This window comes from Saccostrea echinata, unplaced genomic scaffold, assembly GCF_033153115.1.
Source record: "Saccostrea echinata isolate AGI-Se365-2 ecotype Australia unplaced genomic scaffold, CSIRO_AGI_Sech_v1 ptg000010l, whole genome shotgun sequence".
Classification (NCBI taxonomy): domain Eukaryota; kingdom Metazoa; phylum Mollusca; class Bivalvia; order Ostreida; family Ostreidae; genus Saccostrea; species Saccostrea echinata.
In genome coordinates this window covers 2302114-2328635 of record NW_026889759.1, presented here as the reverse complement: position 1 = coordinate 2328635, position 26522 = coordinate 2302114, and the positions used below count along the sequence as shown (strand labels likewise).

The 26522-nt window shown below is 33.1% G+C and overlaps 1 protein-coding gene across 1 annotated transcript; it reads left to right on the top strand.

The window, feature by feature from the left end:
• The first annotated feature begins 7725 nt into the window (after positions 1-7725).
• Positions 7726-25744, top strand: LOC133184126 (activating transcription factor 7-interacting protein 1-like). The gene is made up of 10 exons (XM_061318993.1): positions 7726-7842; positions 16489-17057; positions 20391-21226; positions 21369-21581; positions 21670-21714; positions 22569-22817; positions 22908-23789; positions 23894-24044; positions 24494-24612; positions 24723-25744. The coding sequence occupies exons 2-10, from the start codon at positions 16523-16525 to the stop codon at positions 24885-24887; spliced, it is 3195 nt and encodes a 1064-aa protein (XP_061174977.1). The 5' UTR covers positions 7726-7842; positions 16489-16522; the 3' UTR covers positions 24888-25744.
• The last annotated feature ends 778 nt before the right edge of the window (positions 25745-26522 follow it).

The window sequence follows — 26522 nt, the reverse complement described above, 5'->3', positions numbered from 1 at the left end:
TAAACTTGCCAACAAAGGAATAGGAAACATTCGTAAGATTCTTAATTATAAAACAGTTCAGTCTTGCATTCCACCATATTTCAAGTTGAAGTCTACACCCTGCATTTCCTATAGATATTCACCAACTACTGCTTCCAAACTTTTCAATTACATATACATGTATAAACGAACCTTACGGTGCCAAGATATTGAACATCTAAAACAAAATCCTCTTCAGTGTTCTTGCTCTTCTTTCAACTATAGTTCCGCTGGATACGTCATTACTGGTAATGAAAATATGGTCTAAAATGACGACATAAAAGCTACCATTTTATAAGGTCCTAAACACAGGGGGCCCCCATCTTTCAATGGCGACGGAACTTCATTTCTATATATGCTTTCTGTCAAAGATCTTGCCAGAAGATGGGCGAAATATAAGAGGAAAACCTGAACACTTTGTTGAACTGGATTAAGTCTTTTAGAAATACTAGTACACTAAAGAATCGTGTCAGAAAGTTAAAAGGCTGTATGCGAACCATATATTCTTCCATTTTCACTAAATTGGAAGTGATAAAAGAATTATAGAAAAACTACATGAACAATATTTTATGGTCCCAGCAGACAAGGCTTGTAATAATATCGTCTTTGCATGTTTGTACGGATCATTATTACGGCTGTATACTAGAAGAACTTTTTTTTTCATTTTACATTTGGAAATCCAACTTGTAGTTCACATTCTAAGGGAGGTGGCACAGTGCATCTGAACATTTCCTTCCAAATCACATTTCAGTTTTTAAAACTGTTAACATTCGTCAAAGAAAGTGAGTTCGATCTACCCTACCTAAACTGAATTCCTAAAATGCTTACAAAGATACATTGTCGGGTCCAGCTACTGCTCTACAAGCCTGAAGGAGAAATTTCAGACGTACTGTGACACAGCATATTCGAGAAGTGGTGTAAATCAAATGTGATTTCTCAAAAATTCCAAAGAACTTTTACAAAATTCAAAATCACAAAACTTTTCAAAAGTCAGTAACATCAAAACATATGACTTTTCGCAAGTCATACAACCATTCCTAACGATAGATTAAAAACTAGGCTTTTTGATATCATAGACAACTGCTTCTTCAATAAAATGGATCTCAAAATTTCATATCTTGTGATTGATCACCTATAAAATTACTTTGTAAAAAAAAAAATTACTCTGATTATACACATAAGTACTCTAGGGCTGATATTAAAGGGATGCTGGGGTTCCTCATTGACAACATTTATGTAGTCTTCGGAGACCAGGTCTTCCAACAATCTGTTGGAATTGCGATGAACACTAATTGTGTTCCTTTACTAGACGACCTGTTATTATATTCTTATGAACCAGAATTTATTCATAAACTTCTACCTGAGAAGAAGAAAACACTTGCCTTCAACTCAACATTCAGATATATCGACGACGTGTTATTAATGAACAATAGTTACTTCCATTAATATGTCGACTCAGTATACTGTGTATCCAAGTAAACTCGAAATAAAAGACAACATAGAATCTACCACATGTTTCATATTTGGATGTTTTAGTGACTATAGACGATGAGGGCTGACTTTACAACTAACTGTATGACAAGCAAGATGACTTCAACTTTTCCATCGACAATTTTCCCTATTTATGTAGTAATATTCCACTATCACCTGCAAATGGTGTTTATACCTCCCAACTTATTCGATACTCAAGATCAATGTTTAAACCGAGACAGACTACTGACAAATAAGTTGATATTAAAGGATTTCAACAACCTCGTTTAAACTCAGAATTTCGTAAATTCTATGGTCAACATAATGACCTTGTTGATAAGTACAATCTAACATGGGTCGTATTTTGACTGACATATTTCATACCAATTGTTAGGCCTTTTGTTTTCATACTAAATCTGACTACCGCTTATTCTGTCTACCTCACGGGTAAATGGGGCTCACGGCTGGTGTTACCGGTCAACATGGGTAGCTTACTCATCCTAGGCACCTGATACCACCTCAGGAAGAAGATGGACGAACAAGACGAGCAAAATGCCTCAAGTGCCACAAATAAGGTGAAAATTAAATCTCAATTTTGATAATTCATCTAAAATTAACGGAAAGAACACGTAAAATCTCCACAATTTGCAAAGATGTTAGAAAGACTGAAATTATTCGTCTATATGAAATAGCACACATCCACCAAAGAGGGAAAAAATGATCATTTCTTTCCGAGAAAGATTCAAGTTCACAAGTGAAATCACAAACATGATTTAAATGCCACAAATTGTCATAAGTTGTGTATAGTAAAGTGGTTTATTAACGTGTTAGTTTCAAAGAAAAATGATACTCAGGATTTTGATTGCTTGGGTTCGAACCCCAAGAATACCACATTATTTTTATCATTACATGTATTATAGAATAATTTTTGCCCAGAAAAATTTTCCGCAGGAAAGTTTGTCATAATTTCAATACTAAGAATTTTACTCTAAATACTAAATTCACAAATTGAATATGATTTTTAAACATTTGAAGCTATAGGCTTTTTGCACTCCTTGTTCGTCCATCTCCTTTCCACGGGTCATTTTTTTTTTTAGATCGATCAATATTCATAATCGTCAATTATTTCAATTTACTGTATTTTTTCTTCCTGCAACCAATATTCATAATCGTCAATTATTTCAATTTACTGTATTTTTTCTTCCTGCAACCTTCAATATATATTTTATTCAATACAGGGGTGTTTGAGCCTTGCAAGTGTGTACATCGCATTCATTTTTGACATATGGGTGAATTAAAAAAAAAAAAATGACCACCAAATTTAAAATTTTTTGAAAAAATTCAACTACCCATAACATATTTTTCACTTATATCATCATATTGTACATGCATTCTAGTTAAAATTCCTGAAGTAGCAATAGAATAGACAATTGGATAAAAAAAAAGTTTCAGAATTTTTCTTAGTAAAACTTTAATTGAAAAAAAATCACTATATCCCAAAAGAATTTCTAAAATACATAATCAAAAGAAATTATAGTTTTTATGCTTCAAAATGGTATCAGGGATATCAATGATTAGATCTAAACCTTGATTTAAAAAAATGGCTTTTTTTTTTTTTTTTTTTTTTTTTTTACATTATTTTTTCAATTCTGGTTTGAAAAAGTTTTAATATGAAAGAAATATGAAACAACAAAATTCCCCCAAATCATTCTTTTGCCCATTTAAGTCAGTTCTTTAAATTTAAGCCAAAAGAAAATTTTGACATACAAGTTTTCTGACAAAAAATACTATATTTTGAAGCGACCCTATGTTACATTATTGTTTTGCACTCCTGACATCTGATATGTATTTTATCTAACATTATTTTAAAATTTTAACACACAATAACCCATATAACATCAAATTATAACACACAATAACCCATTCTTATTTTTTAAATCAGTTCGTCGCTGATATTTTTTTCATCACTTACGGCAAGTTTTTCATATTTTCAAGACTTCAAAACATGATTATTTGCAATGTGTAATATATATATATATATATATATATATATATATATATATATATATATATATATATATATATATATATATATATATATATATATATATATATATTTAAAAATATGTGTTCAGTGATGAAAACTTTTCTCTGAATAGGCTGTAAAATGTCTGTAATTAGTTGATAGACATAATGTTTTGAACATCAAATAGAATCAAACATAATTTTCAATTTATTTTTTAGTAAAGATAGATGAAGATCATTGATAATTATAAAGCAGTTTTGTTGCACTCCTGACTGCAGTAAAATTAAAACCACAGAACACAAAAATTCATAAAGTGTTGGCAACACCAAGTGGTAACGAAATTGTGCAATATTTATAGTTCAATACGTCATAATTAAAACACATGAAAGTAGTTAAACTTGGCTTTATATCTTGAATTATTCCCTATTCATGTCAAAAAACTAGTAAAATATATATTTAGCAGATAAAATATATTTAATAGTATATTTTCCTTCACAGGACAAACACTGTAAGCAACTGTGGTCAACTAGAAACATTCTACTCATCAATATTTTCTTTATAAATTATTTAGTCATACATGTATTTGATAAGCAATAATTCTAACATATTTGTTGCACTCCTGACCAAGAGCATGAGTCTTTTAATTAAGTAGAACTGTGAAGCGAAAATTATATTAGAACGTGTTCTGTTGTTTCAGTGAAGTTAAGGTGGAATTACTTGAACTTTATAACAATTTTTCAGTGTCTTTATTTTTCACATTCTTAAAAAAATCAAAGAAAAGATTAAAAAAACAAAACAAAACAAAAAAAAAACATCTGAATTGATAAAATTGAAAAAGAGAAGGATTTTAATAATAAAACTGTCAATATTTTAGTACTAAATTATTCAAATAGATAATTATTAATCAAGGAATATTTCTTAGCATGAGTAGAAGTCTTTCATCATATAACTTGAAACTTTAAAAAAATGTGTTGCACTCCTGACCATAGAACTATAGATCTGAAACAGCAGACAGACCCTGTAATTGATAAATCTATTTGGTAAAAATGTTCCTTTTGTCTTAATTTTCCAAAATAAAAATTAGATAATCGTATACTGATAAAAGTTTTTTTTCACTGGGGAACAAGACATGAAATGTTGCACTCCTGACATTATTGGGTATGCACAGATACTTGACTCTCAGTCATATATACTGCTTGTGATTTATATAACATTTTTAAGTTTAAAATTGTATATCAGATATTGTTTTAAACTTTGAAAATTCTTTCTTGACTAAATTTTCTTTTAGATTTTTAAAATTGATGTTGTTTTGGCAACACTATATTTTTTCTGTTGCACTCCGGACATGGTACAACATCTTTTTTTTCAACATCAGCTATGGCCACAACTTGGTCAAACAAAAGTTGCTACAGTCTACATTTAAAGCTCAATACTTTGAATATTATCAGGAAAGTCTCTTTATTTCAAACATAAAACATTATTATTTTTTCCAAAGATCTTCAAAAAATATTGAATTTTCAAAATGTCACAAAAAGGTGTTGCACTCCTGACATTTTTAGCATCATTTTTGGGCATAACTTTCTTGTGAATTGAGATATAAACAAGATATTTGGCAGGCATTTAGACAATATCTAAAGACATGCAGATATAAATTTATTCCCATTGCCTGTACTTTTAGTGCAGATTGAAAAATAAGTCTTTGGTCATTTTGTTTTAAATTCACCCATATGTGGATTATCATTTCATTAAAATCTTAATCAAAACAGCAATTGCTGCTGTTAAACAAAGACTACAGGGCCAATTTATACAAAGTGGCATGTTGACAATTTAAAGGTCATACGCAACGTACATGTACATAATATTGTACCTTTCCCACTGATAATTTTCCGCGATATTCTTGATCTAAAATCATAATACTGTCAGATGTTCTTAGACAAAAAATAAGCATATACTACCAGAAGTTTTGAACATATATCAAATGATGAAAATCCTAGTGGGTTTTTTTTTAAAGAAAAAATTAACAAAAAAGTTTTAGCTGGTATTTCCTCAAAATATGATTCAGAGGAGGTGCACAGCATTACCAGGCATCATAAAATCGCACAAAGATCCTTCAATTATTGGAACTCTTAAATTATACAATTAAGAATAAGAAAATAAAGTTCAAAACTACTTTGCGTATGTCCTTAATAGTTCACGTAAAGGTGTTGTGTAAAACTTTTGATAACTATTTTACTTTTATTTTTTATTTATTTAGCCACGATTGTCTTAATATACAGTTTCGTACCTCAAATCCGCATCTATCAGTTGAGCTGGGAGGGCTGGTATACCATTAAATGAATGTTACGTAAACTTTGCAAAACGAGACATGTACCCGACGAATTTCATTATATCCTAGAATGTAGACCATTGTCACACATTTGGAAGAATACTTACCTTAACACAAACAAGACCAAATATTTGTACAGTGTACATTTTCGGATCTAATGGCAAAAGTAGATGTTTTATCGTTGAAGAAATTTTGTTGGTTTATTTTAAAGATAATTAGTCTATCATCCATGCTTTGCATTCTTATTTTCCCCTCTAATTTTGCATATTACATGTACTTGAACCTCGATCTGACCAAAATAAATGTTCTCATGTACAATATGTTCAAAATGGCTGTGAGAGAATAACTGAACTCAAGCGGAAGGGGTACTTGGCGATTTATAAAGCATAAATTGAGGTATCTCCTTCATTTACATTTGGAATGGGGGTTTGAGAAAAAAATTGACATTTTCTCCTTATGTCAATATTCATTTTCCATAAAATCTTTTTAAAGTTCATCATAACGGTCAACACAACAAATTAAATAATTATATAAGTCGTGTAATGATAAAATCTGATTAAATCCCCTCCCCCTTTTCCTGACAACGAAAGAAATTAAGGGGCTGATTTTAATCATAAAGATTGGAAAATTTCAATAAAAAAAAGAGATATTGTGTGTGTGTGTGTGTGTGTGAGAGAGAGGGTGTGCGTGTGTGTGTGAAAATTCATGTACTTTCTCAACGTGACCGACTCCACGCCATGGCGAGGCCAAAATGGGAGATAGACCCTGATGGGTTGTAGTATTAAACATCATTGTCACATAGTCTCGTGTCAATAAACTTAAATCATATATATTTCTATTTTAAGAAGGTTAATATTTTAAATCGCGTTTGCTAAATACAGCTTATATATTATAAATGTGCAAGCCTGGCTCCGTTAAATATAGATTCATCTTTTATTCAGGTCACGTACATATAATGAATCACACTGCACTACCTGTGCATAATGTATACCAAAACATATTTTGCATGCCTAATTAATTATTATGCTTTATTATACATGTTGATTTTCATTACCACTCAAAATTGCACCTCAAATAAGCCTTTTACCATCGCTAGAAGAATTATTAAAAGATACCCTCTATTGGCCCCCAGATAATTTTGCACACGTTCCTCGAAAATTTCCATTCGTCTCTTTTGGGGAAACTCTCAATGGTTATTGTACACATGAGCAAATTCATACTTTGAAATTGTCCCTTTTAAAGAGCACATGTGTTACACATACTTAAAATGTACATTCAATTACACATGTTTCTATGTGTGTGATATGCACTATGTTGCACGCGCAAGCTGACACTTTAAGTTAATAACCTCGTTATATTTAGTATAAGCAATAAAAGCGGAGGTTGCATGCGAAAGTCACTACATTTAAAAACACAATGAAAGAAACCTAATAACAAAATCTTCCTGGAATAGTTGAAAGACCACGTGCATGACATTGGTCCCCTCTACACCTGCCTTCGTCGCCGATATGCAGGTTCATTCAGTACTTCGATTTTTATGTGTGTGTACATTGTGACTAGCCCGTTCACAGAGGCATATGTTACAGGTCTTATAGACATTAAAGATGGATATGTGTATAATTTGTTAATGGTTTTTTTTTGGGGGGGGGGGGTTGTTGTTTCAAGGCTGCTAGGGGGAATAACTCATACCATAAGGAATGACACAGTGTGTTAATAAAATGATAGATTCATCAAAGTATCTTATTTCGATCAGAATTACTACATAGTGATAAGTATTTGGAAACTAAATGTAGTTTGTGTTTGTAAATGGGATAACATATATAAGGCGAGGGGATATGGCCTGTAGTGTCTCCATTTCCATTGGATAAATTGAGCATTTGCATATTATTCTATACGCATGCGTCGAGCAGTCAGGAGGCCATTTTGGATTCTGTCGGTCGACGACAACCACGAAAATCCTGAAAAACGAAAATGCAAGAGATTGAAAATTGACTATTTTAAAGTAAGTACGCATTAATGACATCCACAACGCAACTGACTGAAACTCGTTTTTTCCGAGTTTTTAATGCATTTGTGTTATGACACATTCCCTTGTTAAATATCGTTTGTGGATTATTCTGAATTTTGTTACGTTTTCGGCATATCTTACCTGTGTTTGTTTCAATTGCTCATCCTAAAGCTTTGTCAATACTGCATAATTGTTTTAATACATGGTCAATCCCTGTACGAAGCAAAGATATCGGTAAATAAACACAATTCCAACGTGTTGCTTTGTTGTCGACCATTTTGTGATGTTCTGAGTCGATCCCTGTCGTTACATGTCACGTGATACACTCTGAAAACGGCGAGGTGCTTATAGGGGATTTTTATATTTTAACAGAAATGTTTATAATGGCAGCATTTTCTCCCTGTTTTGAATTGACATAATGATGATTCATTGAGAGTATTTATGTGTTCTGAACTTAAGACTTTATTAGGTCATTTATTACATTTACTTTATTTCTACGACTATTATATATAACGTTATATATAAACTATATAAATTTGACATAATTAAGAAAAAAAATAGGAATTAATTTTAATGTGTATTTGAATTTTCGTCCTTTATGTTTTTAAGATGTACGTAATTTTTATCTCAAAAAGCAATATGGTACATATTAAAGTCGCATCGAAAAATATAGACAATATATGAATATCGATCATCATTAACAACGGAACAAGCTAAAAATGCACACAAAAAATTTCCAATATGATAGAGACCATTTAATGAAAATTCTAGATTGTAAATTAAAAGTTGCTTTGTACTTCATTGCAATTATGACTATATAAACGGAATATTAATTTCATTTGCCGTCCTCTATATAATTTGTAGGTCATTTACAATAATACATGGGATGAATTACGAATAAAATGAAAATATAAAATAGATATATTATAGGTTGATTAATAGCTGTAGAGTCGTGTAGACGGATGTGATCTTCCTGATCAGTATACTTTTTTTAAAAAAAAATCATTGCGCTACTGTTATCCCACTTTGTGACCCTGGGCGGAATTATCACGTGATGTCGCGCTTGCGCTTCTAAAATTTTTGTGTTAGGTTAAGGAACAGGCACATCGGTCTACATATCGCCTAATATTAAGGCATTTGCGGCATAAAGATTAAAATAATTTAGAATGTTTGACATGAGATTGATAAAAAAAAAAGAATGAAAGAAACGAAAAGACACTGAGACGGGAGAAAAATTTTAAAAGTATTTTTTTTTTAATCGAGAAATTATTGTTTTAATTAACAAATCTCAATAAACTGTTTGGATAAAAAAATATCTGAGTGGAGTTTTTAATCAGAAATAAATTTGAAAAAGTTCTAAAATCGGGGCTTTCAGTTTTTTAATCACTGGCGATACATCCGTACTTACAGGATGTTAAATTTAAATTCTTTAATTAGAGTTCTTTGAACAGTTGTTTGATTAAAACTCTCAATAAGTTGGTTATTTCAAAAATATGATTAATACAGCGATAGCCATAAAAATAGACATATAGTTGTTTGTCTATGAATCCGTAGATTTTTGAGTTTTGAGATTTTCCCTGTACAAAACTGGTGAAAACTAGTTTGATGACGAAATTCTTTTCGTGAAGCAGACATTCGCGAGGGCCAACCACAAGGTGTATCGATTTTAAAGGTGGTAGAAATGAAAGGAATAGATGGAATACATTGAAGAGCAAAAGGAATTCAAAATTTTAAGTAAAGATGTTAAAAAACACAAATCGAAATGCTACATAACGTTCTTGAATATTAGTGAGGCGCCATACATTTTTATCCCAAAGAAAGGCGGGAAAAGGAATACCATTGTCGGCTGTGCCATGCCGCCATTATCAGTACAATGTCATGATAGTTGTTTATTAAGTCCTTAGGCTTGGTCGAGGTAAAAAAAAAATACAAGCATTACACAGTAACACGTACACTAAGTTATTTGTGAAGGTGGCCTAGCTAGTGGTTTGACCATCACACCATTAATTAATGTAGTATGAAAAAATGGAGATAACGCATCTTATAGAAGAGCAATAAATAAATAGTGAACAAGCTCTGATGGCTCGCTTTCATTAGATGAAAAATCTTTGATAAATAATCTTCAAATGTTTTCCAAATGGCATTAATACATGTATCTTTCAGCAAGTTTAAACTCAACCAGTAGTTTTTATTTCCATTTTTTATTATCCTCTACATTCTTTTTCAATGTCTCCTCTTTAAAGGCCGGTAGTGACCTAGAAAATTTTACACCCCGACGGCAATTAAGCATATATGGCAAGGAGGCATGGCTCACTCCTCTGCAGTTTAAATTTAGAATTGTTATCAGTCACACAAACATTACCACATGCTACAATCTACACGTGCACTCTAGCAGACGATATTCTTCTTTCAGTGTAAAGAATCACTTTGTTTAGAGGGCTCAATTTACTAAATAATCCTGAATTAAAAAAACTGCTTGATCTTACAAGATTTTTTAAATATTTATAATTAATATCTGTTTCACTGTATATTTTATAAATTACTTATTTGAAGACATTTATGATTCAACTTTAAGTGAAAAGTGCAGATATTTGTCTTTTCCAGATGTTTTCTCTGTAGCTGAATGTAGGGGGTTTGTAGATCTTTTTTCCTTTTCTACTTCTTGGAGCATTTGCTCTGGGTGGATTCCATACAGAGGTAAACTCTCTGTCCACATTTTCGTTCCAATGACAGACTGCTAGATTTGATCGCGCTCTGTATCCCTTGTCACTAAATGCAATTCTTTTGTCCTGAAACATGTTCATAGTATTGTTGAAACTTTCTACATAATATGTATCCTTTGCAAGTACATAATCCTGTGGGTATCTATACAAATTTGAACTAGTTATTACACCACGTAACAATTTTTCTGACACTTTATCACATATTACAAGTCTTGATGGCTCATAATTTGGATCTGTTTTGCACCGTGATGTAGGATGACAATCAGAATGATTTCCTTTATAATGTTCAATGATATTCAAAAGGAGATCTTGTAATTTTTGGGGATTTTGATCGCAGTTTCTAATTGCCCAGTGGCAGTGAGTGGCAACTGGCTCAACTTTATCATATAGATATTCAGACCAAGTTTTCCCCTTCTGATATGCTGGTCCACTTGAAATTTTTTTCATTTTCTCTTTAATACTTTTAACTCCATGCCAAGTATCATTTTGATTCGTTGTTCCTCCTAATTCTCGAACAAATTTATTGATGGAGATATTTCGATCATGAATATGAACATCAACTGAAACACCTTGCTCATCAAGATAGTTGTAGATTCTCTCCGTTCCAAGTTTCTCGTGTCTTTGAGATACTGGATCGTCCACTTTGGTGACATGTTCACACTTTATTACTTGGTGTGTTTTCTCTCCTAACGCCACAACACTTGAGTCTTTGGCATTTTTTCGCCATCCATGCCGAGCATCTGTCATGATGTTAATTCCGTCATCATCGCTGCATCCTACTTCTCCCCAAAGCGCCATGTTAATACTGTCTTCATATTCTGATTCAATAAATGGATAGATATTCTGTAAGCATTTGTCACGATTACTTTGGTTGATGGTACCAATTTTAGCTCCCTTTGAAAATCTGACGTAATGAACAGGCAACATTCCACTACAAGCAAATCCATGAATAACTCTTTTATTCACCAAATATTCATTATTTGGTAAGTATGGAGATGAAGACCACAAAAGGCTATGATGTTTTTGAATTCTACAATTAAATCTTGCTGCAGCAACATGTCCCTTTTCGGTAATCTTTTTTAATGAAAGATCACCATTACAGAATTTGGAATGATTTTCCACCACTTTTACTAAACGTCTTAGTGATGATTCTGCAGTAAGGAAAATTTTCTGGTTAGAATCCTTTTCCTGTACCTGAATGTATGTGTTCAAGTCCAAGGTCTCCATAGCCACATTTGCTTGTTCATCTTCTCTGTCATATTTCTCTAAGAATGTTTTCAAAACCTTTTCTAGGATCTCTGCATTATTTACAGGATGATTCAGCTGTCTCACTAAAATATCTCTTGCTTTATGAAGAAGAGAAAGTATTTCATTTTTTTGTTGGTCATCTCCAGGAATTGATATTTTAAATGAAGGTGGACGTTTTTTGGTTGTAGAATCCATATTGTATGATCAGTAATAATTCAGAAACTTTAGAGATCATTGAATGCTAGCAGTAAGCCCAACTTCAATTGGTGCAAGGGGATTTCAAGTTGAAAAAATTCTATGATTTTTCTGGTTTTATTATGGATGCTAATTCATTGAAAAGCAGAGCAAATAAAGTTCAATGAATGTCAAAAGATTTGTTATTAATTTATTTAAAAAACTCTTAATAAGTAACCTTTAATTTTTGGAAAAGTTTTCAACCCCCCTACCAAATAAAATGAAACATTCTGCTGCTGAAAAAAGAGATTGCAATATGAACTCTGAACCCAAGTGACATTTTATGGAGCGATGTTTGGTAGGAACAATTGGGGTAATATAATTTTATTAAAATAAAAAACAGTGATATTTGTCCCCCATGAAATGGTTTAGAACTGGGGAAACAGGGGAATTTCATAAAAAAAGAAATCCAAAACAATCATCTTTCAAATAATTTTTAAAATGACATTTTACATGTAATATTTATTTACTAATTTATTGATTACTATTATAGTATATCTTTCCTCTATGTCCCCCTCCCATATCATTGTTTGGCATCTGCACTGGCTAAAGTTGCTAATGGGCATTAAATCAGAGTAACTTGACATTTACGCGCGAAAACTTTGACAGTATCTGAAATCTAAAAATGGCAAGCAAGCGGCAGGTTTTAATGGAATTGAGTGATGATCAGTTAGAAAATATAAGAGGTGTTTTCCATCACTTTGATTGGGATTTTGATTCAGCAGTAATTTCAGATAGTAACTCTTTAGTGAATGTCGAGACTCAGACCGATTCATCAGAACATGAAATAAATGACAACAATGAGTTCGTAAATGAGCCTTTCAGAATTCAACAGGATCCTAATAGTTCAGAGTGTATATATTGTTTCTGTAGACCATGTATCACTGATGAAGTAAATAGGCAGATGTGGTGGGAAACTGACCCTCACCCAAAACATAGAAGAAACAGAAATTTACGCAAAGAAATGTACAAAAGATTTTGGACTATGATGTATCATAGAGATATCTGGAATCACCCTAGATATGTTGAGAAAAAAAGAAGGGCATTAGAACAAGACCAAAGATACAGGAATTTAGTGTGGCATCGTAGAGACATAATGCCAGATTGTGTAATAAAATGTGTGAGGGGCTGGTTTCCCAATCCTGACAACATTCCATACATGGGCCACCTGTGGGAGTAATATTACTGATTCAGAAGTTCAAGGTGATGATTCGGGGATGTTTTCCCGCATTTTTCTACCAATGTGCTCTGCCTGCGAGGCACAGAAAGGGTCTTTATAATCACGTTAACAATAACTCGCTATATAAACAATAGAATTTATTGTATTCATCATTATATTTGAAAGTTTGTAATTATAGTTTTTATATAAATTCAATAGTTATGCCTTGGTTAACTAATTCAATATTTATTAAGATGATCCTTTCTGTACCTTTCAATGCTGAGCAGGTCAGACTCAGAGTGCAATGAAACTGAAGAACAACATGTGTATCGAAGGATTATTCAGGAGACATTATACATGTAATATTACTGAGCTTTCAGTTTTAACATAATGTAATGAACACTTTGGAGTGAAAATATTTGTTTTGGATCAGAGGGATGAGTTATTTCAAGACTAACACTGGGGATGGTTACCTAAACTGAGTTTTCTCTCACTCAGACTGGGCAGTATTGTGATTGCGGGAATTACTTTTCATATTCACCATTCATTTTAAATGGAACAAATTGAAATACATTGGATTTACTAATAAATGTGAGTAAATCTAAATATTTTATTCCTTTTAACAGAGAATAACATGTACCCATACACATTATTGGTTCATTTTGGCGCCATCACTACACAGACATGCCTTTGCAATGTGAGTGAGTCAACATCCGGTGTAAACAATAACAAATAGAAATCACGCCCACAAACTGCCAATCTCTAGTTTGAAATACAAAATCAGCCCTGCTTCAATTTTTTGAAGCCAAAATTAAAATTTAAAAAGTATTTATATGTAAAATAAATCTGGCAAATAAATGCCCAGTGATGAGAGGGACTGGCATAACAATTTTGAAATGATAATAAAATAGCTGAATCTTGATTTCTGCAAAATAAGTGCTGCAATCTGAATGTGACCAGAAAATTCATAACTTCCACCATTTTCACCGATTGGTTGCTTTTATACCCAATTGCTGGCCTTTAAGTTTGTCATGAGAGAATATACCAGCTCTGTTTTAACTCGGTATATATGTGACTGTCGATCACTGATGTTGCATATCCCTTGAGTTTCGACTGGAAGTCTGTAGTTCCAAGGACTCAAGTGGGGCCCAAATGTACAATAGCAAAGACAACCATTTATGTATCTTTTTTTTTTTAACAGTCAGGCAACTAATTTTTTCTGCATTTAAATTAAAAACCAATGAAAAAGGGCATGGATACTTGAGCAGAGTGTAATTTGAAGGGGGAGTGGGAGTAAGGGATGGGGAGAAAAATACATTAAAGATGATATTTGGAGGGGGAAAAAAGAAAATTAATTCAAAACAGGGATGCATGAAGAAAGGTAACCCCACCCACACCCCACCCAATTTAATTATTAATTTTTAGCTCCATTGGTCATTAATATGTTCTTTCTTCTGTAGAAAAAAATTTCGAAACTGCCACTTCTAGTACAGTTTTATATTTGCACAAATCTAAGAAACAGACTATATATATAATTATATGTACCATGAATGGTGGTGTCACTGTTACTAAACATGGAATTCATTGGCAGGTTTATTCAAAATGCAACCCTTACAATTCATTTTTTCCCCTATTTTTTTCCCATTAATCAACACACTTCCATTTAAATAAAAAAAAAATCCATGAATATTTGGTGTGACTTTTACTAGAAAATTTTTTATTTTGCTGATAAATATTTGTTCAAATATAATGTTTTAATCTTGAATTTAAATAAACCTCATGCAAGACCTACCATTAAAATGAGTTTTTGTATTTTCTTTATTTCTAATTGCATAATTTGATTATTTTTTTTTTAAATTATTAATCTTTGAATGTTTTTGATGGCCTGCTGTCACTCGGGCACTTGGGGAGGGGGGGGGGGGGGAGGAGAGAGAAAATTATATCAAAATTATATTTCTGTCTGATTTAAGGAGGAGAGGGTTCTCCATTTTTTTTTAAAAAAAAATAAAATTCTAAATGCTAGAAGAAGGATTTAGTATTGAATATCCTTTAAAGTATTTCAAACATTTTCTTAAAAAAAAAAAATCAATGACATTATCAATGGGTAACTCCCTTTCACTATGAATGTGTGGTCATACTGGAAGTAAAATTGACTGACATGGAAGGGGATCAGGGGTACAAGCATGAACTCATATATGGATCCAGTGGGTGGGAATAGGTGGGTCTGTACCCTCACCCCCTGGGATTTTCAGTGTTTTCTAATTTGTAAAATAAAGCAAGGAGGAGATTACATTGGATCACCCCCAAAAAACACGACGGTCGATCCCAGGTAAAATAGTAAGGAGAGTCTTTTCTGTATATGTTTATATATAAAGTGACTGTTCTGTATGTATGTATATAATATTTTCATTTCAAAAGGTCTTGTTGACATTTTTAAAACAACAAATATGACTAGTTTATGATCATTCAGGACCATAAGGCTGATGGAAAAGAGAGATAACTCTTACTGTTTAAAAACATTGTACATGCTTAAAGTTCTTAACTTTCTTGATTTTAAAATTTGATTAATTTGGGCTCAAGATCATTAAATTTTACATAAATAAGTTTTGAAAGAAATTCCATCAGTTTGAGTTACCTTTCATTGTTTGAATGGTTCACAGCACTTAATTGGGTCAAAAAGTGACATGGGATGTGTATAGCATATATATCATAAATATTTACATCTTTTTGACAATTTGCATTTTTATTTCAAAAACCATAATATATTTGGAATAAAAATTGCATGATTAGCAATTTTAAGTGACCTTTTATTTATTGTTGTAAAAGTTTAGCAATTAATTGCTTTTCTTTTTTCCCTATACAATATACATGTATATTTAATTGTAATTTTTGAGCATATTAGAGCCTGGAAAATTTTGGGGAAGAAGTGTATCTTTACTCAATACTGTATTATGAAAATATTACGTATTACTATGAAATTTTCAGAAAATAACTTCTTTTTCCTAGGTTTATCATATAAACCTGTTTCTTAAGTCCTCAATAGTAAATTTCCATCATTTTGGGGGAGAATTTCAATGTGTTTAAAATCAATACATGTATCTCTTCTAGACAGGATTTTTTGCTGGGGGGGGGGGGGGGGGGGGCTACATGTAACTATATGAAAGGCACATTTACATTTTTTATCACTTAATAACCTATAATTTTTTTAACCTACTAAAAAATGTTTTGCTGTGTTAACCTTTGTGTCAAACTTTAAAAACATATATTTTGTTGTAGAAGCTTCTACATATCCAGCTGACTAAGGACAAGGATGAATAGCAGCACCACTTCTGAAGGTTGTGATACACCATACTTGAACATGAATTCTCTCAATGGACAATGTGCAATAGAAAAAACACAAATGAATGGCCAAAATAATGTTCACAATGACCAAAATGTGATTAAAGAGTCTCCTCCAACACGAAAGGAAGATTACACCAGTGACATGGGCATTTTTAACAGGAAAAATGGACCACCTTTTGATGGAACTCCGATTAACCTGCTGGATGATAGGTCTTTTGTGATTAATGATAAAATGAGAAGTTCATTCAGGGACATCATGAACAAAATGTCTGAAAATACTCCAACACTTGGAAATCTACTCGCTAAAACAAAATACACGGGATTGAATACCAAGGACACAAAAAGTAGTATTATCATAAATGCACCACCTCCTCCTACTACCACCTCAGCCCCCTCTGTATCAGGGGGACAGTCTAAAGCTTCTGCTGGGAATTTATTTGACAAAATGCAAGAAATGCAGAATTCTACTACGACTATTGAAAAAACGACAGAGTGCAATAAAGGTCAGAATTTTACAATATATTCCTTTGTAACATGTTGTAATGAAAGGCTTTAATTCTATTTCTTTTCTTTTTCTAAATGGTTATGCTGTGTGCCCTTAACTAGCAATTTTATCAGCCAAAATAGGTCAAATTTGAAACATAATATTTTATGTAAGCACTGTGATCTGTGGGTCTGATTTTGAAATATGAGTGTTAGCAAATCAGTTTATTTTGCATGGGAGTGAGACCATAGTTATTTGCTTTATTAAAAATAAAATTAGGTTTTTCAATGTTTTTCTAACCCCTCGCAACCATGGTTACTATGCTGCTAAGGCCAAACAAAAAAATATGTGTGGTTCCGGTTACACTTCCAAAAAAATTAGGGTAGGTAGGTAGGGAATTTTTTTTTTTTTTTTTTTTTTAACAAAATGTTTTTCTCAATTTTTCTAAATAATACCTATCACTGCTTTGCAAATGGCATTTAGATGCGATGTGATAATATACTAGTCAATATTGGTAGGGGACACCTACATGCTAGCTTGCTTTGGACTTAATACTATTAAACACTTGCACTATGTTTTGCAAGAAGGCCGTCATTGCTGAAACTAAAACTTAAACCAGAGCCATTGATGGAAATTGGGGAAAATTCCGGAAAAAATATGAAAATTGCCAAAAAAAAGTTTAGGGTCGGGGGTATAAAATAGGGAAGGTCGGGTAACTGGAACCACGCATATTTTTTTATTTGGCCTAATGCAGATGTTTGATCAGGCATACTGTAAACCAAGTATCATATATAACATTATCTATTCACAAATTGCCAGTTGAAAACCATTCTGCAGCAAAAAATATTATTGATCAAAGTTTCTAGTTATGATGTTTTCATGAACCAAAATTTCAGCAAATAGAGGCAGTTTCCCTTAGAAATGTGATAATTTTTCCCAAAATAACTGAATATCCCCAATTATCATACAGATTGGCATCACAATGTAAAATTCTTTCCAAAATGGATGTAAAAGGTTGCTTAATTGAAATAAGGGTGAAAAAACACTGATTTTCTTAAACTGTTCAAAGCCTTTAGCTGTTTCATGACCATAAATATCTGCAAGCTGGAGTTGCTAGTGAGTCTTGATTGACATTTCTCACACACATAGAACTTTTTTAAAAAAATATACTTTTGAATCATTACATCCATACTCTAAAATAAAATAAAGGTTCATCAAACTTTGACAGTTTGAGTTAATGCATAATTAGGACAGAATATTACAAAGGAAAATGACTCTTGGTTAAAAAACATTGTACATGTATTGCAGGATATGAAATGTTATTACATAAATACAATTGAAATTTGTTATCTTGAACACTGATATTTCTAACATGATGAAGTGAGTTGGAAGTCCCAACCACTTCTCCTTTATGTATCTAACCTCAATACCCTCAGATATCTTGATTCAGAAGTTTTTAACAGTCACATCAAATTAGGGTTAACAAGATATGACTATTTCCAAATGTAGAAAAACCTGAGACTGTACTGTGCCTGAGTAAGCATGGTATATGTTTTAAGTTTATAATATTTTAGCAATCACCATGAAAGTTTAAAATTAAACTACCAAAAAAAAAAATTTCAAATACATATACAGTTGAACTTTGATATCATAAACACTAAATCTTGTATAGTATGGACAGGGCTTTCAAAAAGATTAGAAAATGTCGGTACTTTTACAATGATGGTAGGTACCTTTTGGAAGCGATTTTAATTAAATATCATATGTTATCAAAATTTTCTCCATCAAATATTTTGGTTGGTACAAACATTATTTTAGCTAGGTAAAAATACCAGGTACCTGCAGGTTTTGAAAGGCCTGCATGGATATGTCAAAACAAGTTGGCCCCGGGTGTCCCTATCACATTTTCTTTATGATGTTTTTTAACCTTGATATCTTGAATCCTTGGATATCTCAAATTTTTTTCCACCATCCCTCAAGTTCAAGATGAGATTTGACTGTACTTTATATTAACAAGCTTATCTTTTAAAAAGATTGGTGAGCTAGCGCTATAGCATAATAAAATACAGAAGAAGATATCTGAACCATTTGTTAAATTTGCTGAATCGATTAATTATTAATAGGAAGGCAGATTGGTGCACTGGGGGTTGAGTTGGGGGGGGGGTCACAATTCAGAATGGTGAATCTAAGAGCGTGCTTCACGTCGGCAATGGCATAACTCCTAACTGTGCTTTAAGCATTCTGCATTTTACTGTAATTTCAATTTCGAGGTGAAAAATAAAAGGTCGGTAGAACCAATGAGCACCTTTGGGCCTTTCCGGCAAGCTCGGAAAACATATCCGAGATTGCCGGAAAGATCCATGAAGGTAGATTAGAAAAGCTATGTATTCATTACAACTTTAGAAATAACAGTCTTGGTTTTATAAGACCCGAGTTACTGTTACTTTTTGTTCATTTACGTGCAGGTTAGACAACAAAACACGAAACTTCAGATCATATGTATTTTCAGATGATAAACACTAAATAAGTCTTTCCGACATACTCTGAAAAAGATTGTTGTGGTTGTTGTTGTTGTTTTTTCCGAGCTTGCCGGAATTATCCACTAAAGTTGTAAAACTGTAAGGAAAGCTAGATGTCTAGAATCTTGGCATTATATGGCCAAATTTTTTCCTGTACTTTTATGTGTAGGTTAGACAATAAATCAAAAAAAGAATCAGAATCCGGATCTAGACTGGTATTGACTCTCTCTAACCTGCGAAATGTATTTCGCGCATATCAGACAGGATAGGCCAGTGTAAATTCGGATCATTTCTATTTTTGTATGACAAAACAAAATTCTTATCGTACAGTCTATCTACAGTAGTTTTCCCAGAATCCCCGACCGTGAAATCGAGCATGCGTATTTCAGAAATATAGACTAATGTAGTTGATAGCGCTCGAGAGCGCTAGCAATAAATTTATACATGTTGTTTTTTTTTAAAGTTACACACAATTTTACTGCCAATATTGCTTTGTCGAATTCACATTTAAAATGAAATAAACATTTATCAGTAATTAAGGTTTAATGTGATAAAAGTAATAAAGCAATTGTTGAATATTGATATGGATTCCGATCAGTCAATCCATGATTTCTTTGCACCAACAAATAACAGAATATCAACTTTTTTGTCATTTTGAGTTGTGATAATGGTGTGATAAAATTATTGATCACTTGCTATAATTGTATACTAATTTCATTTCAATTTCCATTGTCAGAAAAAGTCTTAAAATATGCCAGTGAACAATCATGGTAGCTCACAGATCTTGTGTATAAACTTTTCGCATGTATGATGATGTATTTACTCAATTGTAGATAATTCATTAGTAAATGTGGAAGCAGAAATAAAAGCTAAATGTGATGAGGTAATAGAACTTGATGACAGTATAGAAGAAAAAGAAACTAAAAGTGATTTTCCAATACATTCAAATGATCTCAAAGTAGATGCAAGTGAAAAGAAGTCTGAAAATGATTTGTTAGAAATTACCTCTGATTCAGAGGATGAAGAAAAGAAGAAACTTAATGAGGAAGCTAGGAATGAGAATGATATGAAACCAGAGGAGGAAGATAAACTTTTGGCTTCAGATGAAGACACTCAACAGTCAGGGGTATCTGTCAAGAGTAATCAGTCTCAGGAATCTATCAGTAAAGATTCTCAGGACTCTGTGAACTGTGATAAAAATTTAGTCAGTGAGAATGGAAAGGATGTTGAAGATGCATCTGAAAAAATGGAAGTTGAGGAGGAAGATGAGGAAGAGAGTGCAAGTGAAAGTGAAAGTAGTAGTTCCGAAAAGAAACAAAAAAGTGAAGTCAGTGAAAATACTACCACTAGTGAGGACAGCAAGTCATCTGAAGACAGCAACAATTTAGATTCTAAGGATGTCCACGAGGAGAAAGAGGTTAATGATAAAAAGAGACCAGCAGACTTCAGTGATGCACTCCCCTACGAACCCAAACGTTCCAGACTGGATATGGTGATCGGGAAGCTGGGATCTCAGATTGGGATAGCCCCTGAAAGTCTGAAAGATGAGGAAATGTCTGACACTGATACAGCAAACGAATCAACCCCAACTCCTACAGAGGATACCGAGGATGAAGATGAAGAGCTTCATAGAAAGAAGAAGAAACCACCTGTTAGACTCTCAGAAAAGGTATGTATACACTATAGCAATCTACATTAGCATAACACATTTTTAGCACTGGCTAGGAAATATTGGAAATCCTTTTATTTGTCTGATCTCAATCTATTAACCCATCTATAGAATTTATTCATGTGTTATATTAAATCAACAGGTACTAGAGAAGATGGTTAAAACAAAAGTACTAAACCACCTTAAAAACCAAAAAGAAGGATTGGTAGCAGAACTTCAGCAAAAAGTAGAGGAGTTACAAGCTTCTAATGATATGTGGAAGCAAAGAGTCAAAGACCTTGAGAAGCAAATTCTAGAAGTTACGGTACTCCAGCAGAAACACGAAAAGCGTAAAGCAAAAACTGCAGCTCTAAGAGTAAGTAAGATTTTAGACCAAGAATTTAGGACTTTACATTTGAAAAAAAAATATTGTCTTCATTTAATATTTTTTTTTTATGTTTTAGCAAATCACTACAAAGAGTGTGGGAGTTCAGGTTGATTCACAGAAGGTGAGTGTGATTTATGTCCTTAAAGGTGCTTCCTAGAATTTATATTTATTGGAAAATGATTATTAAATAACTATTTATACTTTCAATTTTGTCATTCTTCAGATAAGATGTGAATCAAATGAATAAACACTCTAAATAAGTTTCATGAAACATCTTACATTAGGTCCATTCTATTTAAATACGAGGTATAAAATTTATTTTGTCTACAAATACCATAGACTAGTATTAAAGTTACAGCAGTTCAGTAATACTTAAATTGATATTATATTTGACTACCCTTTTCACATAAAGAGAGAAAATGAGAACAATTGCTCGACATTAGGTGTGAATATACATGTACAATGGAGTCCAGCTGCATGTCCCGCCTAGACATTTTCAAATAAATGTGGTTAAAATCTGCATTCGGAGAGCTAATCTTGGGGGTTATTTCTAGAACTATCATAAATAAAAACATATTTAAATGGTGCATGGATGTATAATCAGGAAATTTGCTGTAACTAGAAGGGGAATTCTGATATTTTTTTCCAAAGGGGAAAGGTACCATTTACTGGTAAAACCATGCTGGTGGCATTATACACAGTTTAATTCACTTCCTGTATCTCCAAGGTAGAAAATGCACCAAGATTTTAACCAAATTTACTATAATAAGAAGAGTTACATCTCTTTTCTTTAGTAAGTTTCATAGATAATTCATGTAGCCCAAAGTAGATGCATTCCCCTCACCCAATTTTGTTTGATTTTTTTTACCACATTTGTCTTGTGCATTCTCGAGTTTATATATTAAAAGAAAATTGTTGTACTAAGTGATCCAATGACTAGACGACTGCTAACCTGATACATTTTGTATATTGTAGGCAGCAGCTATAGTTCAAATACAACAAACACAACAGACCACTCCAGTGAAGTCTCCATCTTCCAAACCTGTCACTAAAACTGCCACAACAAATTGTACAACTCCACCCACCTCTACCTCAAAGCCAGGCCCCACTCTCACCATCTCCAAGTTTACACCATCCTCCCCTCAGCTGGCTCCACCTAAGTCCACTCTCAATCCAGTTACAAACATTCCAGTGCTCAAAAGCCAGACCCCAACACAAATGCAGGTAAGATAATGTGATTTTAATTGAATATATGTGTATATGCTTTGATCCATAACTTATTTGAGTTACATGTATTTCACATTATTTTCATAGACAACACTCAGTAGTCAGTCCACGCCCACCGTGGCACTTCCTTCAACAGCAGATGGAAATAAAGGACCATTTCCATCCAACCAGACAGTTAAGACAATCTTGGATAACACTCGGGGTTCACTCCAACAAAGTCCAGGAAACCAGACTGTTAAAAATATTTTGGATAGCAGTCGTGGATTGGTTTCACAGCCTATCAGTAATTCTCGAGTTAGACCTGTTCGAGCTGTTACCCCAGGAGTACAGTCAACCACCTTACTCTCTCCAACTATTGCGCCCAATCAGATGACATCATATATCGTAGTTCCAACACCAGCCCCATTACCCAATACAAAGCCAAATGTTACAGTTGTCTCAGCACCAGTTGTGAACCAACCAACTCTTACCAGTCAGCAACAAGCTCAACTGAATCAACAAGTGCAGCCGAAGTCTGTTAAAGTAATTGATCTCACCATGGAAGAAGAGGCCAACAGAAACCTGGCTAACAGGGGAGTTGCAATATCCATGTCCCAAAGTCAAGTTCTTGTTCCAACAGGAACAGGATTGCCACAGGGTCTGATCCTGTCAAATCCTGCAGGTTCTTCAATTATAAGAAATGGACAACAACAACCAGCATATCAGTTTGTCTTCAGCTCAACCAGCAAAGCATTACCTCAGGGCAGTATTCTCACACTTGCCACCCCTATTCCCAGTCCAGGAATGAGACCTGCTGTAGCAGGAACATCCATGGTTGCTGCTACATCGTCAGCTATTACAGCAATGCCTCAGCTTAGACCAGGTCAAGCCACCACAACTCCTCCTAGCTCCAAACAATCAGCATCTGTGGCAGCTCCAGTTCAACAAAGACCACCTCCACCTTTACAGTATGGAGCTCAAAGTACAAATGTAGGTTTCTGTTTAACATTGCCTTTTATATTGAGGTAAATTAATGGGAAAATCATAGCTATAATTTGGAGATGATATCGATCTTCTGGAAAATTTCATTTCAGAGGATGGCAAACACATCTCTTAGCACCGTGGCACCCCCTCCTCTTTCTGCTCAACACCCAGCACCGTTACCTCCCGTTACATCAGTGGTGACTTCAGGTCAGAAACCATTACCTCCAAAACCCAGTCTGAAGATCTCCAGGGTCAGCCAGGGTAAGTGGGAGTTATATGGTTCTAAAGTCTTACAAAGAATTAGATCTTTTTCGTAGAACAAAGGTCTTCTTGGTTCAAATTGTTATGTCATTAGTTTCAATGTATGTCAAAGAGTTCAGAGCCACAATAGTGCACTGATGTTCTATAGCAAAATACATGTACACACCTATATTATTATATTAATGATGTGAAGTCTATGAATTGAAATAGTATGCAAGCAGCATTATATAGGGTAGATAAATTCTGTAAAAGTTTCAAAGTATAATTCATATAAGTAAACACCCTTCATAAGATTAAGTTCATTTAATACCCAAAGAAACTGTCAAAAATGTATGAAACAATAAATGAATAACAGTAATGTTCTTATTTTGTATTGTTATATAAATGAAAGAAATGGGAGTTGTCACACCTAGACTTCTTCTTTCAAAGTGATTGATATCTTGCTGTAGGTATAGTGCTGTCATGGAATATGACCTTAAATGAGACACCTCATGCCGACATAGCATCGTATCAGCTGTTCGCGTATCAGGAGGGTAATACGCCACCAAGCACAGCTCTGTGGAAAAAGGTCAGTATTCTGTGATGGTTGTTTAATTACTATACATGTTCTGAATCTTTATTATTCGATGAATTGAAGAATTTAAAAATATCATCAATTTTTTTTTTTTAATGTTATAGGTGGGAGATGTTAAAGCATTGCCCTTACCAATGGCATGTACTTTGACACAGTTTCAAGAGGGGAACAAATATCATTTTGCTGTACGTCCAGTGGATGTTCTTGGCCGTAATGGTCATTTCAGCGACCCTAATTCCATACATCTGTTACCAAACAAGAAAGATTGATGACTTGTATACTCTAGCAGATTTTCCTCAATATTACCAAAGCAGGTCATCAAATGGCTGGGAACAAACCGAAGAGTCATTTTATCCATGAAGATTTATCATATCATTATCAACTCTTGAGCAGGATTCTAAATTAAATTATTTCTGCATCAGAAATGGCCAAGTACATTGCAGTATCTCATTGCAATTATTGTTTTTATACTGAAACCAAATTTATGTATATATGTAATGCCACTGTGTGTGTATACACTGTATATATATATATATATATATATATATAGTAGTTATATTTTAATGGTATACAATATATGTAGGGTAAGTGTGAATCAAGTTTAATGTGTTATTTATTTCAAGATAAAATGTCGGATCTTGATGAAGTATTCTCAGTTTTGAAAGTGGTAAACTGGATATTTATTGAGTGCCTTTAATAGTTCAGCCATTCATTGAGAGTATATAGGCATTGAATTGAAGTTTTCTTTTTATATACACAGATCTTGTTTTTATGGCTATTTAGGTGATCTGGATCATTCAGTGCTAACTGAAGGTCCTGAGATATGATTTTTTTTCTTTTATATTTTGTTTTACTTAAGTTTGAATTGATTTTGTTCCGTTTTCTTGTCTTAAACAATATTAGGTATCGGTTAGCTGGTACTTAAAAAGATCAACATGCGTAAACACAGGATAAGACACATTATCTTTGATTCTGGTGAGCCAGTGTAGTTAATTGTTGTCATTTTACAAATTTTAAGTGTTGAGTGTTTTAATGTTACAGATATGGCTGGAATAATGGGACTCTTTTTTTTTTATTTTCGTCTGTTTTATGTTTTGCACTGTGAAATTAAATTTATGAAACTTTGTGTTTTGTGTTGTCAACATCTCAACAATATGCTGCTCCCCTTGCATCATGAGCCATGTCAGATTTGATCTCGGTGTCTGAGGCCAGCAAGGTATGATATACTTATTCTTGCAAAATTAGTATTGAACAATATATTGAACTTAATCACTTTGTGTTTAAAACATAAAAAAAAAACATTTTTGTCTAATTTGAGCAGATGATATTATTATATTTACATGCTGAGAGTACATGCATGTACATTACATAGCTTTATAATATAAAGCACTGGAGTCTTGTGTTTTGAAATGGATTACAGTCCACCAAATCCCTTTTAAAGCATGCAATATTTATACACTTGTCCTTGCATATGTAACAAGGCCATTTAGTTTCTGATCATTCTTGATGTCCCTGAACGTTGTCGACCATGGAGCACAAAACAAGTAAACCACTAATCTGATGCTGTGACCTACTTTAGCTGTATCCTTATGTAAGACGAACGTCCAGCTACTAGTGTACAGTGTTTATAAAATATACTTTGCTTTGACTTCTAGAAAATTAAGACTTACATCAATATAATGACGGAAACGTGGTCAAGGCAAATCTAATTGAAATACAAATTTACAATGGCGTTTCCACTCTGTAGAATACATGCACAAAGTAGACAATATACATGTAAATCACTATAAACTGTTCGCTTTCCTAAAGAAGTGTATACATAGTCATTTTAAGACTTCTTTAAGACTGGAATAAATGTCAAAACAATGAGAGAAAGCCTTGACGTTGGTCACCTGCACCAATCG